The sequence below is a fragment of the Salvelinus sp. IW2-2015 genome, unplaced genomic scaffold (genome assembly GCF_002910315.2).
Source record: "Salvelinus sp. IW2-2015 unplaced genomic scaffold, ASM291031v2 Un_scaffold6095, whole genome shotgun sequence".
Lineage (NCBI taxonomy): Eukaryota > Metazoa > Chordata > Actinopteri > Salmoniformes > Salmonidae > Salvelinus > Salvelinus sp. IW2-2015.
Genome location: NW_019947359.1, coordinates 7052 through 22723, shown reverse-complemented (window position 1 = coordinate 22723; position 15672 = coordinate 7052). Strand labels below are relative to the sequence as shown.

Here is a 15672-nt window from a genome sequence, read left to right as displayed (position 1 = left end):
TGGGATGGGAATTGGGGACTTAGAGGGAGCAGAAGGGGCTATAGGTTCTCGATCTGGGGGGGGGGCAGGGGTTGTTTGGGGGGGGTTCGGTGGTTGGGGTCAGGGTGTGCATGTGGCTGGTGATGCATGTGGTCTGGGTGTGGGTTCCTCTTAGGCGTGGGTTTCGGAGAAGGGGTCTGCGTTCTGGGAGGGTGTTTCGTGGTCTGGGCGTGGTGTCATTGCTACGGCTGTTGGCTCATTATGAGGTGCTGGGGCTGCAAGTTGAGGTTGACGTCCTTAATGGTTAATCTAGCAGAAGAAGACTTGGGAATGTTCCTTGTAGAGGTGCTCCTGGTCGTTATAGGCTGTTCGTCCCTGGTGGATGTGTTGAGGGGTAGGGTAACAACACTAATAAGTATTGAGGCAAGTCTGGGCGAATGTTGCTTGCTTATTCCACCTGCTGTAGTGTTGGCTATGGTTGAATTTAATTGTTGTTGTTAGCAGGAGTGGAGATGAAAACGCTTATAGTTTGACAATATGTGGGAAAAATGGAATAGAAGCTTTTTCTTTAATCACATCCCTTGTGTGCTGTGGTCACCTTTCCTGCTGGTACTCAGCAGGATACTGTTTGCTATGTAGCTGAATTATGAATAGTTGATAGGAGGACTCACATAGTCTGTCATCTGAAACGCTTCAGTGGCATTGCTTAGTGTGAGAACGCAAAGAGCTTCAGCCACTCTTGTGTTTAGGGGAGAAAAATTGAATTGTGGATATCTGCGTGAATGTATTTTCCTTTTGAAGTTATGAGGAGCATATAAACTGAGGCGTTTTGTGATGCTCTCAATTTTGGCATTGTTGTGGGGTTGTCAAAGAGAGGCTACTCTTCTCGGGACAGTGGAGGTGAACGGCGAGCGTAGGCCGAACGGCGGGTATGGTAGATGAAAGGGTTCACGAGGGATGGTGGTTTGGGTGTTGTCTGATTCTGTGTATAGTACGCATTGGGTGGTTGGAGGGATGTGTTGTATGTCTCCGCGTGGGTTTGGTAGTGTGAGTGGGCTGACGGTGTCGTGGTCTCTGGTGCGGAGTTGTTCCTGCCTTTTGTCTAGGACACGGTTGTGGAATGATTAGTATGTAGCATATTACTTAATTGTGCACTGATTTTATAGACTCTTAGTCCATGTAGGTTGTTATCATACTCCTTCCCTAACGCCTTTACTCTGTAGGTTAGGCATGTTGCATGGTAGATTTCAATACACTCTCTTGTGCTTTCGAGGGTCTGTCTTTAGTTCGAGAGTAATATAAACTGGTGTGGGTTTCATGTCTACAGATAAGAGAGAGCACAATTGACTACTCATAACAACTCATGACTATGCAGGTCTGGTAGTGAGATAAGTTGTCTGAAGTTATGAAGTTTAGCTCGCATAAGTAAGGAAGGGCAGATGTAAAATGGAGTGACATAGTACTGATTTGAAGATTTGATCGTAGTGGCAATTTACTCAGAAGGTTCACTTGACCATGGTGATACTGTCTCGCGGGAGTTGGGGTATTGAAGGATGGTAGTTGGGTTGTTGTATGTAGTTAGATACTGGACTGCTCGAGAAATTTTGGGGGATGTCTCACTCATTGAGAAAGATGAATTATAATTTGTATCGTGTGTGCTTACTCTGCTGTCCTTAATGAGTCTAACCTAGATGCTATGGTGTGAACACATAGTTTGAGAATCAAGGGTTTCTCGCATGTAACAATACTGTGCCTGTATGAACATGAGCCAAGCAATAAGCGCAAAGCAGTGCACGTCCCGACAAGGGAACTTGGACAGACGGGTAGGGTTAAACTGTAGCGCGTCAAACTAGCAGTACATGTGCAGGAAGTGCGCTTACATCAGTCATAGTAGACGTCTAGGAAGGAATAAGCAGCTAAAGTTGATGGAGATCTTGGGCATTTCCATAGGACGGCATATGCGGTGGGTTATAGAGCCTGGGCTCTAGGAAGAATTAGCATTTTGCTAGCGGTACAGTGCCGTGTGTGAGGTCGACTGTCAACCACACCGGGATGAGATCCGTGGGCGATTCTCAGGAACATTTGTTGGATGGATCGTAAGGTCCCGGACGAGGATATGAGTGAGACGCAAAAGAGTTGACTTTGGTCAGCATCCACGGCAAAGGGCTAGGGACTATTACTTTGAAGCGATCTAAAACTATATTTGATTTGTTTGTTAACACTCAGGTTTTTGGTTACTAAAAATGTGAGAAATGTTACATGTCAATTCGTCGCTCCTTGTAAGGTCGCCTATGTGGTTATCGAGTGTCTGTTTTGTGAGAGGCTCGTTCACTTAATATGGATTGTTATATTAGTATCGATCTTGTTCGTATGTAAAAAATTAAATTGTGATGAGAAACTGTATTGAGTGATACGGTGTGTAGGTGTGTTACAGAAAAGTACTTGCGTGATCTTGGAAGTACTGTAAAGACGGTTGCATATAAGTTAGATGTAAGGAACAGATTGTATATAGTGACTATGGCGTTGATCCATTGCCCCACAGCACACGTGTCTGTTGCTTTGTAGAAGTCTGTAGTTCTATATGTTGTAATTGATACAAGTGTTGTGCATTCATGAATTAGATTTGAAACTATGGATGGTTCTGTATGGGTGTTGCGCTACAGATTTAGGGCAATTTGGTCTTATTTATATCAACTTTCTTGTGACATATAAGAGGATGAAGTCATGTTGTCTCTAGTAAATCAGAGATCATTGTCGCAGTTGGCTCAGTGAGGATTGGCCTGTAGACGGAAAATTTGGATTTCTGGAGTATGCATATAATATAATACTATATAACAACACTTTCGCGACTCTGGTTTCATGGTCTCTATAGTCAAGTAGCAAGCTGGGTAACTATAAATAGGCTTAGGGTATCACTGACGATTTGTCGTTATATAGTTTGGTCAAGCTTGAATTACTGGAGGAGGGCAAGACTGGATGTAAATGTTGTATATAAATTAGTACGACGGAGAGCTACTGTGAGACATCGTACTCATGAAACATCAGCGAAATAGGCATACAGAAGGGGAAAGGTCGCAATAGACTTACGAACGACGAAGAGTAATGCTCGGTTCCACGTCGTACCGAAGGAGGATCTGATTGTGGGGTGGAGAGAGGCTAGTGTATATTCTGTTGCTGTTATATTAGGAGCTACAAAGAGGTTTTTTCTCACATTATTCAGTGTCAGCATTCTTAGGGGTTGGGGCTTGAAAATTAAGATTGAACGAGTTTGGCAGGCAGGTCTGATCTGTCGTGGTGAGTTGGTAGCATTAGATAGATATATTATCTTTAGATATTTAAAATATAGCACAATCGACTACGAGTTGATTATTGTTTTACTTTTGTTCACCGTGAGCGCTTTAGACTATATTACTTAGAAGATGGTCGGGAGCATTATTGGGTGGATGGTGTCTGGACATGTTTCCAAGGTAGTTTTCTTCTTATGCACGTTTTTGGTTATTGGCTAGAAGTTGTTTACTTGATAGTTTGGTAGTCATGATTTAGGTCATTTGGTCCAAACAAAGGTTTTTAGGTTTGTAATTTTGATTTGGAGTGAAGGTTTTGATGTGAGGGAAGTATATTGTGATAAGATCAATTTGTGAAAAAGCATAGTTAATACCAGTTACCACTTAATTAAATTTATTAGGCGAAGAACGATGAGCTGGAGTTCAATGACCTTTCATATTCTTTAAATTAAGGGCTTTATTGCGTAGGAAACATAATGTTTATATGGCCAACAGCTCAAGATGAAATAGAAATAAAACAAAATGAAGGATAATTTAATATAAATGAACAGTAATAATTATTCACAGTTTTTAAAGGAATATTACAAATTTCAAATGTCATACCTTCGTGCTATGTATATGTTCGGATGTAGTGCATAATGAGTTAAATGTCAGAAAAGAGGGAAAGTACTAAAATGGGTGATGATTATACAGAGGGTTTGTTTTCACATGGTTCCTTTCCTTGTGTGCACAGGTCAACATCTTGCGGCTGTACTATGACACTGTTGGATTTCACCTAATAAGTATGGGAGTTTTAATCAATAATTAGATTTGTTTTTTCAAATTCGGTGTTGTGGGTCTGTGTAGTCTGAGTGGAAATATGTGTATCTAATGATGGTCATACCTTGTAGGAAGTTAAGAAAGTGAGCTTTCCGTTTCCACTCATTTTGTGGGGAGTGTGGCACATCAGCCTGTCTTCTTTTTGAGAGCGGTCTTTTCGCCTTACGGTGGCTTTCTCTCAAATAGCAAGGCTATGCTTCACTGAGTTCTGTAATAGTCACTTATTCCTTATTCCTTAGTCACAGTGGTCAGTGCATATTGTCACTGTGTACTCTTATTTAAGGGCCAAATAAGATTCCAGTTTGTTCTGTTTGACAATTCTGCAATTCTTTTCAATGTGTCAAGTTTATCTTTCTGTTTTCTATGATTTGGTTGGGTCTTTTGTGTTGCTAGTTGTTGTCACTTATGGGACTTTATCTTAATTCCTACTGCGCTAAGCTGGTCAGTTGCTGCTACTGAGCTCAGGAAGGAATGGGCCCCATCTTCAGCAAGTTGATCAACATGGTTTGGACACTACGCTCTTTCATAGGTAGACTGCGTGAAATGATAGATTAGAGAAAGTACTTTATAGGGAAATAGGTACCCAGGGGCGGATACATGACGTTTTACTGCTTCAGTAACTAATACGAGTCGGGATCGGAACCAAAGTACCTGAGGAGTCTCAAGAGAGTTCATAAGACTTTATAGACTTATGTGGTTAGTCTGAAAGGTAAGTTAAACCTGTCAGGAGAAGAAATATCAGAGACTACCTTTAACACCAAGAAGAGAGCAACTCAGGAACACCAACTCAGGGAAGGAGACAATCCTGAAGGAAGAGCGACCACCAGAAGAACAATCAACTCAAGGACAAGGTACACACAGCCATGCTCCCTTTTATTCTCCAACGCGATGGCTGTCCTATCAGAGGACAGGATCACAATTCAAATGACTATTGCTCAGACTGTAGTATACTTCTTATCATACATTCAGATTTTCTCAGCAGTATTTACTTTCTTAAATTTTAATCTTTTTCTCATGCATTTCTCATATAGTTTGTAATAGTTTTGATAATATCATGAAATGTTGATTTATAGTGATTGTTCTTGTTATTTTGGTAAAAAGGGTCGATTGATTCTTTCAAGATACATTCCTTCAGATAAATAAATAATAACTATTGTTCTCTAATTTAGTTCTAAAAGTTATTGTTAAATAAGTCATATAGGTCTTCTTTTGAAGATAATATTTGTCCAATCTGGATTCTGGTGCTTGGTTTTGAATAATTTCATAGATCAAGTGTTAATTACTGAACTCTTACTCTAACATTACTTACGACTATATTACTCTCTAGATTGTCGCTTTATGGTTAATGAATATTCTCATTAACTTGTGGTTGGATTAATAAATGATAGTGTTTCAAGATCAACCAATGTAACCTTTTGCTGTGCAGTCATAATTTTTTGTTTTTGTTTGTTGTGCAAATATTGTCATTACACGACTGTCATTACGTATCCTCACATGTGTGGTAATAGATTTTCCAGGTATTACCACAGAAAGTAACACTCTCTTTTGTGATGATTTATGTTATGTGAAATTAGTATGGTATCGCTTCTCACATACTGTATCTGATAATAATACTGTCTTAATAGGAAATCAATATATGTGTAGAATATACTTTCCTTGTGCACCCAGTATTTTTTAACTAATCGCAAATTACCATGAGCCTTGTCTACCGCCGCACAGTCATTACGACCAAAATGTACAAATTTTCCTAAGATAAATATACTTATCACATTAAAATATCACATTTTGTTACTTCAAGTGGTAACAGCAGATTGTTCCAAAATACTTTGCAAAAATGATCAGTCTATGTAAACATTTACTCAGAATATGCATTCTGATGTTGCCAATGGAGGGTAGTTGGCGGAGGAGACACATCTGGAGAGACATTAACGAGAACTTCTAGGTTGGTGTCGTACTGTTATGATTTCGCTCGTTAAACGAGAGAGTGTGTGTTTTACCCGTGTGCAATCCTTCGTTTCTGAGTGAGTTTTTGGGACTTAGTGTTGTTTGTTTTCTTTCTAGTGTAATGTGATCCTGCGGTACGTTTCAGTAAGTAATGTATGTTTATCCTTCAATGATTCTGTTGGTCTTTCTCTGACCTGGGTGATCGCCTCATACCTGACGTACAGAAGTTTGCTCACATGGATCAGCAGACAGCTCCTCAGATCAGAATACTTAATAGACGTAAGGAGCATTGGGTGGGCAGCAGAAACTTCCAAATATTTAGAGACTCCTCGGACTTACAGATATTCCATCAACAGAGGCACATCACTGATGTTGAGTGAGCAATTCATTGCATCGCCCCAGTATGCTCAGGCGTCGCGTATGTTCTCAGGGGTCCTGCTTAAGCAGGAACCAAGATTCAGTCTACAGGGGAATGAAGGCACATGGGAGAGGGTGCAAGGGGTTCTCAGCTCGTGCTTCTGGTGTTTGAGCTCCAGTCTCTCTTTCCACGATCGATACCCGGGCGGCTGCATTGAATAGCTCATCAGAACTCTCTGCTCTCAGGTAGGCCCTAGAGTGTGGGACGCCAGGTGTGGGAAATAGCAGCATCCTGTCAAGCTTCGTATTAGCCTTCATTTGCTAAGTGTGCAGAGTAGAGCTTTTCGAACCACCAGTTGTGGGTAGATGAAGCGGAAAGAGTCAGAAGCAGTGGGACTGACTTCGCATTGAGTTCCGCACCTCTTGGCCTGGAGGTCTCGGCGGTTAATCTGAGGAACTGGTAACCGTTTCCAACATGGGGGTTGGTCTAACTCTATCAATGGATGAATGTCGTTGGGATGGGAGAGGACTCGGAGTCTGATAACTGGGCATAGGATTGACACACATCGAGAATTGTGAAGACAGCCTTTTTGAACCATCCGGGTTTCCGGAGCTTCCCAAGTTCCGCGAGCCAGCATTGAGGAACCCAAGCAGCTGGGACAACACATCTAGCCACAGGAAGTCTGACACAGGCTATGCTGAGGCTGCTGTGCATATATACTAGCGAAAAGGTCTCGGTATCTACCTTTACTGTAGAGTTGACAGAACGACTGGGCTCACTCAGGAAAGGGGAGGACCTCTTCTGATGAGCTGTGCTTATTTTTAACTAGCTACCGTTCACCCGTCTGACTACCCGCAGCACTCACTGGGCACAACCGCAGCACATCATTCACTGCTTTCGTGAACTTGGGACACATGATATTCTCATTGACCACAGACTTCGCCAGAGAATTACAAATCCTGTGTGAATGTTATCCGTTCTGCGATTAAGCCTCGATGGATGCACGATTGGTTCAGCCAGGTTGAATATGTACACATTCTACTACAGGTTGGCTCATGGGCTTCATGGTACCGATGTGGCTGTTTTACACTGTCTCCTTTGAAAATTGATGTTTTGAATATGTTTGAAGGCAATTTATTTGGGCTGCATTCTGGGCTGGGTATTAATGAACTTTTATTCTCTGCAGCGGCAGGTGAATCTGGGTTTCAATGGGAGCCGTTTCATCATGATATGCAACGTCCTCAATAAAAGTTCTTGAGTGTTTCCGTATTGACTGATACTTATGTTTAAAGTATGATGCTCTGTCGGGCAGTGCTTATTTGATGCTTTTCTTGCATTAATATGGACTTGTTCTTTTACCAAAATAGGGATTTTCTGATACCGTATTTGTCACATAACAACTGATTGGCTCAGAATGCCATTAAGAAGAAATCAATTCATACAAGTTATTTTTCACAAGAGGCACAATTTAAAATGCATTACCAGGTGACTTACCTCATCGAAGCTGGTTTGAGAAGATGCAGAGTGTGCAAGCTGTTAAGGCAAAGGGAGTTGGGCTACTTTGAAGAATCTAATTATAAAAATATATTTTTGATTTGTTTAACTTTTTGGATACGATATGATTCATATGTGTTCATTTCTAGTTTGATTGTCTTCCCTGCTATTCTACTGTAGAGAAATAGACAAATAGGAATAAAAGACCTTGAATGAGTCGGTTGGTGTCTTAACTTTCTTGATCGTACTGTTATTATATTCTTTATACGTACGTGGTCTTTGTGGTGAGTGCAACTTTATTGTCGTAAGAGATTGCTTACAAAAACATTGAAGTACTCCAGTATCCATTGAATGAATGCATCTAAACATTCGCTCAAGAAGATGGCCTGCTTTCAGCTATTGCCACACGCATCAACAGATATGTTGCATAAAAATGAACATCAAGAAGACCATCATGTTTATTGAAATATGGGTCAGAACGTGTTTAACAAGTGTACGTAGTAACATTTTTGAGATCCAACAGTCGTCACATTCATCGCTGAGCGCCAGGTAGTAAGAGTAGGCAACACAGTCTGGCCAGTGATCCTAACACTGCTGGGGTCAGGGGTGTGTAAGCTTAGTCTTCTTGTATCCCTTTCAAACACGATCAACATTAAGTTTGCTGCTACAAAGTGGGTAGGTTGGATCCGACAAGATGAGCAGCTTAGGGAGGAGGTAGGAGAACTGGCAGTGTGGGTGCGATGAACAACTTACTTGAATGTCGAGAAAGAATAGGAGCTGTTTGTGACTACAAAGGAAGGGCGAGATCCAGAACAGGCCAATCTTACGTAATTAGGGTGCTGTAGTGGAGCTGGGTCAAGAGTTTAGAAGTTATTTGGTGATCACATCTAAACATGACGATATATAAGGTCCAACATACCAACAACATTGTTGAATGAGGCACGAAATTATTTCTCCTCGGGAGTGGGTCCATGATCGTTAACTAGGTTTCTATCAGCTGCACTCTCGGAGAGATCTGGCCAGTGTTAAAGCTTACCGCTGGTATGCTTGTCTCGTTAATCGACGTATAGTGGCTAATGAGGTTAGGTATGTGAACGGCCTATCATCACTGGGGCAGTTTCTGTTCGCTACAGGAATAGCTATAATAGGCGGTGTCGAGGAAAGTCTAATGAATTTGTCAGAGACTCTGTGACAGGCAGTCGGTACCAAGAGCTCGCATGTCTAGGACTCATAATAGCTTCAACTCTCCAGCATAAGTTAATAGAGTGTGACATATAAAATCTTGGAGAGGTCGGTACGGACATATCTGAGGACTGGTACCGTTCTAAACCAGGGTTGTTCTAACTCTATAAGATGACTGGTCGTCTGGGAATGGGAGAGGACCTTCGAGTAGATAACAACTGCCATCTTAGGATTGACAACCCAGATCCGGAACGTTTGAGACGCGCTTTTTGATCACCTTCTTCCCGGTTTCCGGAGTCCCAAGTCCCCGAGCCAGCATTGAGGAGCAAGCGCTTGGGACACACACATCTGAGCCAGGCAGGGAACTTGACGTGCTCAGCTTGAGGCATGCTAGCATCTATAGCAGGAGGTCCGGTATCTGACTTGTTTACATGTCAGAGTTGACAGATTAATGCCCTGGGCTCAAGGAAAGGGGAGACTGATGAGCGCTTGCAATTGAACACTTCAGCCTTATACCCGTTCACGTCTGACATACTATCCAGCAAGCTCACTCCACTGGGATCACCTTTTACCGTAGCTGACATATTCACGCTTGTGGACTCTGAGAGACATAGATTATTTTAATTTGACTCAATGATTTACGTCGCGAGATTACAATGCCTGTGTGAAATGTCTACGTACCTCTGCAGATTCAATGTTTCGATTGAGTGCCCCATTGGTTCATCCTAGTGGAATTAATCTAGACATTGCAATTCTACTACAGGTTGGATTCATAAATGTCTTCGATGGTACTTCATGTAGTGTGTTTTACACTAGTCTCCTTGATCAATTTGATGTTCTTGCTATGTGAAGCTAATTTATTGGGTGCATTTTTGGGCTGCGTTAATCTAATTGAACTTATCTCTGCAAGCGGAGGGTAACTTGGGTTTTCATGGGAGCAGTTTCATTCATTTGATCACTTTGCATTGTTAAGTTTTGATGTTTTTTCGTAATTGGAATGACCTTCATGTCTTTATAGAGTAATGATTGCACTGTAGCAGTGGTTATTTGAGTCTTTTTTCTTTCTCATACATGGATTTGTTCTTTTCAAATAGGGTCTATCTCTGTATACCACCCTATTTGTCAAACCTTAATGATTGGCTCTTAAATGCATTAAGAAGATCAATTCAACAAAGTAACTATTTAATACAAGTTGCAATATTTAGAATGCATTCAGGGATACCTCATTCGCGCTGGTTTGAGAGATTATGCTAGTAGTGTGCAACAGCTGTCATAATGGCAAGGGTTGGCTATTTTGAAGAGAATTAATTTAATTAAATATTATTTTGATTTGTTTTACCTTTTGATCATTGATTCTATGTGTTATTTAATAGTTTTGATTGTTTCCTGCTATTCTCATGTAGAAAATAGTAAAATATTTAATAAAACCCTTGAATGAGTAGGTGTGTCAACTTGACGTACTGTATTTATTTATTAATACGACAGTTTGTCCTTGTGGTGCAGTGCAACTTCATTCGTGTAAGAGATGCCTTAAAAACTGAGTATCCAGTATCCAATTGAATGGACATGGCATCTAAACATGCTCAGAAGATCTCTGCTTTCCGTATTGAGACGACATAGACTAGAATATGTTGCATAAAAAAATGCAAATCAAAACAACAGGGGAATGGTTTTCTGAATATGGGCGAGACGTGTTATCAGCAGTAGTAACGTAACATTTTGAGATCCAAAGTCGCTTCACATTCATCGCGCTGACCGGTTCCAGGTAGTAAGAGTAGGCACAAACGTTGCAACGCTGATCTTACTACTGGGGCCCTCTAGGGGTGTGTACTTGTCGCTCTTTGAATCCTGTTAACACGTCTCAACAACATTAAGTTTGGCTGTTATTAGGGCAACAGTGGTAGGCTGATACGACAACGGATGGAGACAGCCTATAGGAGAGGGGTCGAGAATGGCAGTGTGGTGACATGGAAAAACTTAAAAATCAATGTGAAAGACAGAGGAGCTGTTCGTGGATACAGGAACAGGGAGGAACAGGCCCATTAAGTCAATAGGGCTTTGTAAGTGGAGGGGTCAAGAGTTTAAATGTTCCTTGGTGTCCAATCATCCCGATAAGAATTCATGGTCCAAAATACAAGACATGTGAGAGGCAGACAAAACTTTTCTCCCTTCGGGATGGGTCCCAGAGATCGTCAAAAGGTTCTACAGTGCAAAAACATCGGAGCAGCATCCTGGCAGTTTGTTATCTACGCGTGGTTTGGCAATGCTCGGCATCCGACGTAGGCGCTACAGAGGGTAGTGCACGGCCAATAATCACTGGGGCAAGCTTCTGCCTCACAGGCTATATATATAACAGGGGCGTGTCATGAGGAAGCTCTAGAATTGTCAGAGACTCCGACGGCCCGCGCAAGCGGTACCGCAGAGGCAAGCTCTAGGAAAAAGCTTACCAGCATGAGACTTATAAGCTGCTGAGACACCAATCTTCACTAAATCGCGAGAGGTGCGGGCGGAATACTTCTGAGGACTGGTAAGTCTGATCTTCAACAGGGTTGTTACTCTATCAAGGTGAATGGGTTAGCTATGGGACCTGGGAGAGATTGATGTTCCTGATTAACACTGGCATGAGGATTGAAACCAACGAGAAAGTGTGAGACTTAGCGCTTTTTTGATCTACCCTACTCTAGAATTTATACTATTGAACCGCTTTCTCCGGTTTCGGGAGCTCCCAAGTCCTGATGCCATGATTGAGCGGTCCCAAGCAGTTTGGAACCTCTTGGAAGACACAAGGAACTTGAAAAGGCTCAATGGCATTGACGCTGCTGGCTTACTGAGAGGTACTCGGTATTTTCTTTTTCCCATGTTCAGTAGTTGAACAGAAACGCTGGGATCACAAGGAAATGGGAGACCTGCATGAGTGTGGGCAATTTTCCACACTAGTACCGTTCCGACGTCTGCCCTATCCCGCAGACTCCACTGGGACACTGTTACTCACATTCAGCTTCCTTCGGGACTCTGGGACACAGATAATTTCATTGAAAGACTTCGCAGAGATTAAAATTTCCTGTGTGATGTCTGCACGTTGAAGCTGATCTTAACACTGGGGCCCCTCAGGGGTGTGTAACTTAGTCCCTTTTTGTTATCCTGTTTAACCGATACATTAAGTTTGCTGACTACAAGTGGTAGGCCTGATCGACAACTATGCCCACGCCCCTGCAGCAACAACTTCAACATGACAGCTGCACATATGCCCAGGCCGTGAGAAAAGCAACATGCCCAACCCCCACTAATACATCCTCCCAAGCCCCATCCTGCGACCTAAGAGGCACAGTATGTGTCAGATGCTCGACATGCTCTGCTCACATCTACTGTATTGGTCTGAGCCGAAATCACATGAAAACAACATTAGATACCATGGAACACAAAGCTTTTACTATCTAATCCTGGAATATACAAATATACAGATTTCATCAAAGAAATTGGAAATAGACATTGTCATCCTACAAGAAACATGGTACAGAGGAGTTGACCCACTGGTTGCCCTGTAGGTTACAGAGAGCTGGTAGTCCCATCCACCAAACTACCAGGTGTGAAACAGGGAAGAGATTCAGGGGGTATGCTAATTGGTATAGACCAGACCTAACCCACTCTATTAAATTAGTCAAAACAGGAACATTTTACATCTGGCTAGAAAGTAATAAGTAAATTAGATATTTCACAGAAACATGTCCTCATGTGTGATACCTATATCCCCCCAATAGAATCTCCATAATTTAACGATGACAGCTTCTCCATCCTAGAGGGGGAGATAAACCATTTCCAAGCACAGGGACATGTACAAGTCTGTGGCGACGTAAATGACAGAATTGAACAAGAACCTGACACTCTCAGCACACATGGGGACAAACACCTACCTGGAGGTGTCAGTATTACCTCCCAAATATGCCCTCTAGATACAACTATGACAAAACAACCAACAAAACTGGTTCACAACTCCTGCAGCTCTGTCGCACGCTGGGTCTGTACATAGTCAATGGTAGGCTCCGAGGAGACTCCTATGGTAGATACAACTACAGCTCATCCCTTGGCAGTAGTACTGTAGCTTACTTTATCACTGACCTCAACCCAGAGTCTTTCAGAGCATTCACAGTCAGCCCACTAACACCCCTATCAGATCACATCGAAATCATAGTCTACCTGAAAAGAGCAATACTCAATCATGAGCCATCAAAGTCAAAGGAACTGCACACTATTAAGAAAGGCTATAGATGGAAGGAAAGTAGTGTAGAAACCTACCAAAAAAACATTAGGCAACACAAATTCAATCCCTTTTAGACGTAACGTTCCTAGACGAAAACATTTACAGTCACTCCACAAGATGTAGTATGGAAAACTGACTGACACCCCTAACCCACCTCCAAATGTATGACCAATATAGAGACCACACTTCTCCCTCGAGTATGAGCGTTAGAAGTGTGACTATATATCTCTATATTGACATGACTATATTTATGCCATGAACTCATTATTCATGTAATCGTTATATGAACCACATGTACTAATCGTAACATATTGGAATACTGGATTACGTTCTGCTCTTTTCTAGCAATTGAGATAAAACCCAGTTTAGTGGTTTTAATTGTCGATTGGGTAATGGTAATAGTGGGTGGCATGTAGTTTTTGGGCTCACTAAGGTTTTTGGATGATATATATGTGAGATAAAGAGTGATGACACCTATATTGGTTTGCTCTACAAGTCTGCGGAACTACCCCATGTAGGAAGGGTTTCAAGCCTGCATACAGACGCTGATTTTGCCCACCTATGGGATGGCTGTTGCTCTGAGGAATTATCGGAGTATATGTGAGTATAATATGAATCCATAACTTTACTTTAATATTTATGTATTATACAGAGCCGCATTCAGTAAGAAAGATAATCCAACTTACCCTTACATTTGGTCCACTACTTTTCATTGGGTATAGACTCTATATCTAAAATGAATATATATTATATACCCGTGTGACTGACGACCTGTTTCATAATTATCAGATGATGGAGGATAGTCTCAGATTATTCATTCGCTCCCTACCCATATGCATGTCATTCTGAATGCATTGGTTGTCGGTGATTAAACAGACCTAGCCACTTGATATTGAACGTACATCAATACTTCCCTGGTGGAATTAACAATACCTGGTATATATTCAACATCACTTTGCAAACCAATCCATATGTGACTTGCAGCCTGAGTTGCCTTAACCTAGCTGAGATGACTACCACAGCCACTGTGTTAGGCGTGTCATCAAATACTAAGTTAGGTGTTGATACCGAGCTCCGAGGCATGAGTCAAAATCGCTAGCATTTACTTGTAACGGAATTTTTATTGTTGTGCTTTTCTTATAACTAATTTCTGTGTTATATTCATGTGCTGTTCTATAAAGCAATTTCGTTTTCATGCAAGTGGTTGACTGAACGAATCCTCACTATCAGTAGCTGCAATTTGCACTATGCACAGACATTGTTTTTAAGAATGATAGATATCTCAATTTCAAGGTCTCAGCTTAGAGAGAAGATGCCTCGTGAGGTATTGGTCTGCCACATGTTATGAACCGGTATTGGTCGGTCACATGGATGAAACAAAACGGCAATGATTCATTAATAATGTTCCATCACTGCAAATATTAAGCTTGTCTTCTCTGTTCTAGCCCGTTATTGGACTAATATCCATCAGTGTGACCAGGCTTTAGTCGACGTAACTGTCATATGCAGCGACATCGCTGTGAATGACATGTAGTACTATGGTGCATTTGAGTTGACCGAGACTCATTACAGAGGCCTCGACTGAATGACTATAATCAATAAACTACTGGCGTTCTATTCGATTGGGAGTCTTGCTCAGGCAGAGCCTCCGATTGTGACAATGTTATTGTCCTAATGTGTGCAGTTGAGTTGGCACTGGCCAAGCAGAGCTGCTCTGATTGACAGGTGTAGACTACGGTGCATTGAGGTGGGAGCTGGCCAGGCAGAGCTCCTGACTCAACAACTATTTATGCACTATGTGCGTGTTGCGCATGTAGAGTGTGTGATGACCAGGCAGAAGCTCCTGATTGACTATGGATGACTATGGTGACATTTGATTTAGGCGCACTGGGCCAGGAAGCTCGATTGACATGTGTACTATGGTGCATCTGAGTTGGCAGCTGCTCATGCTAGAAGCTTAGATTGATCATGATTGAACTATGTGCATTAAGTCGACTGAGGTCCGAGTGCAGAGGTGCTCAAATATCAACCCTCGCAATCTCTAGTATTTGTACATGAATATACATAATGAGTGCAGTTGTAGTGGAAGTCTCCACAAGCACAGAGCTCTCTTGCATTTGACATACGATGTAACTAAGGTGAGCCACATTAAGCTGGACTGCCTAGCAGCATTGCTCCTATTTGTATATGTGTGGTAAACTTAGGCGTGGCATGCTAGCCGCGTTACCCGGTAGGCCAGGGCCACCCGCGCCAATGAACTGGACACACTTGTGGTGTGACTTATTGGTGTCATTGAGAGTTATGGTTAGGAAACCTCTACACAGCGCGCTGACAAACAACACAATGATTCATAT

General features: G+C 42.0%; 1 protein-coding gene across 1 annotated transcript in view; it reads left to right on the top strand.

The window, feature by feature from the left end:
* Positions 1–11800: 11800 nt before the first annotated feature.
* Positions 11801–15672, top strand: part of LOC139026854 (low affinity immunoglobulin gamma Fc region receptor III-A-like) — a gene marked incomplete at its 3' end in the record, with an annotated part of 4962 nt that continues 1090 nt past the window's right edge. The window contains 1 exon segment of the mRNA XM_070442117.1: positions 11801–11894. Within this exon segment, the coding sequence (XP_070298218.1) occupies positions 11801–11894 (94 nt within the window).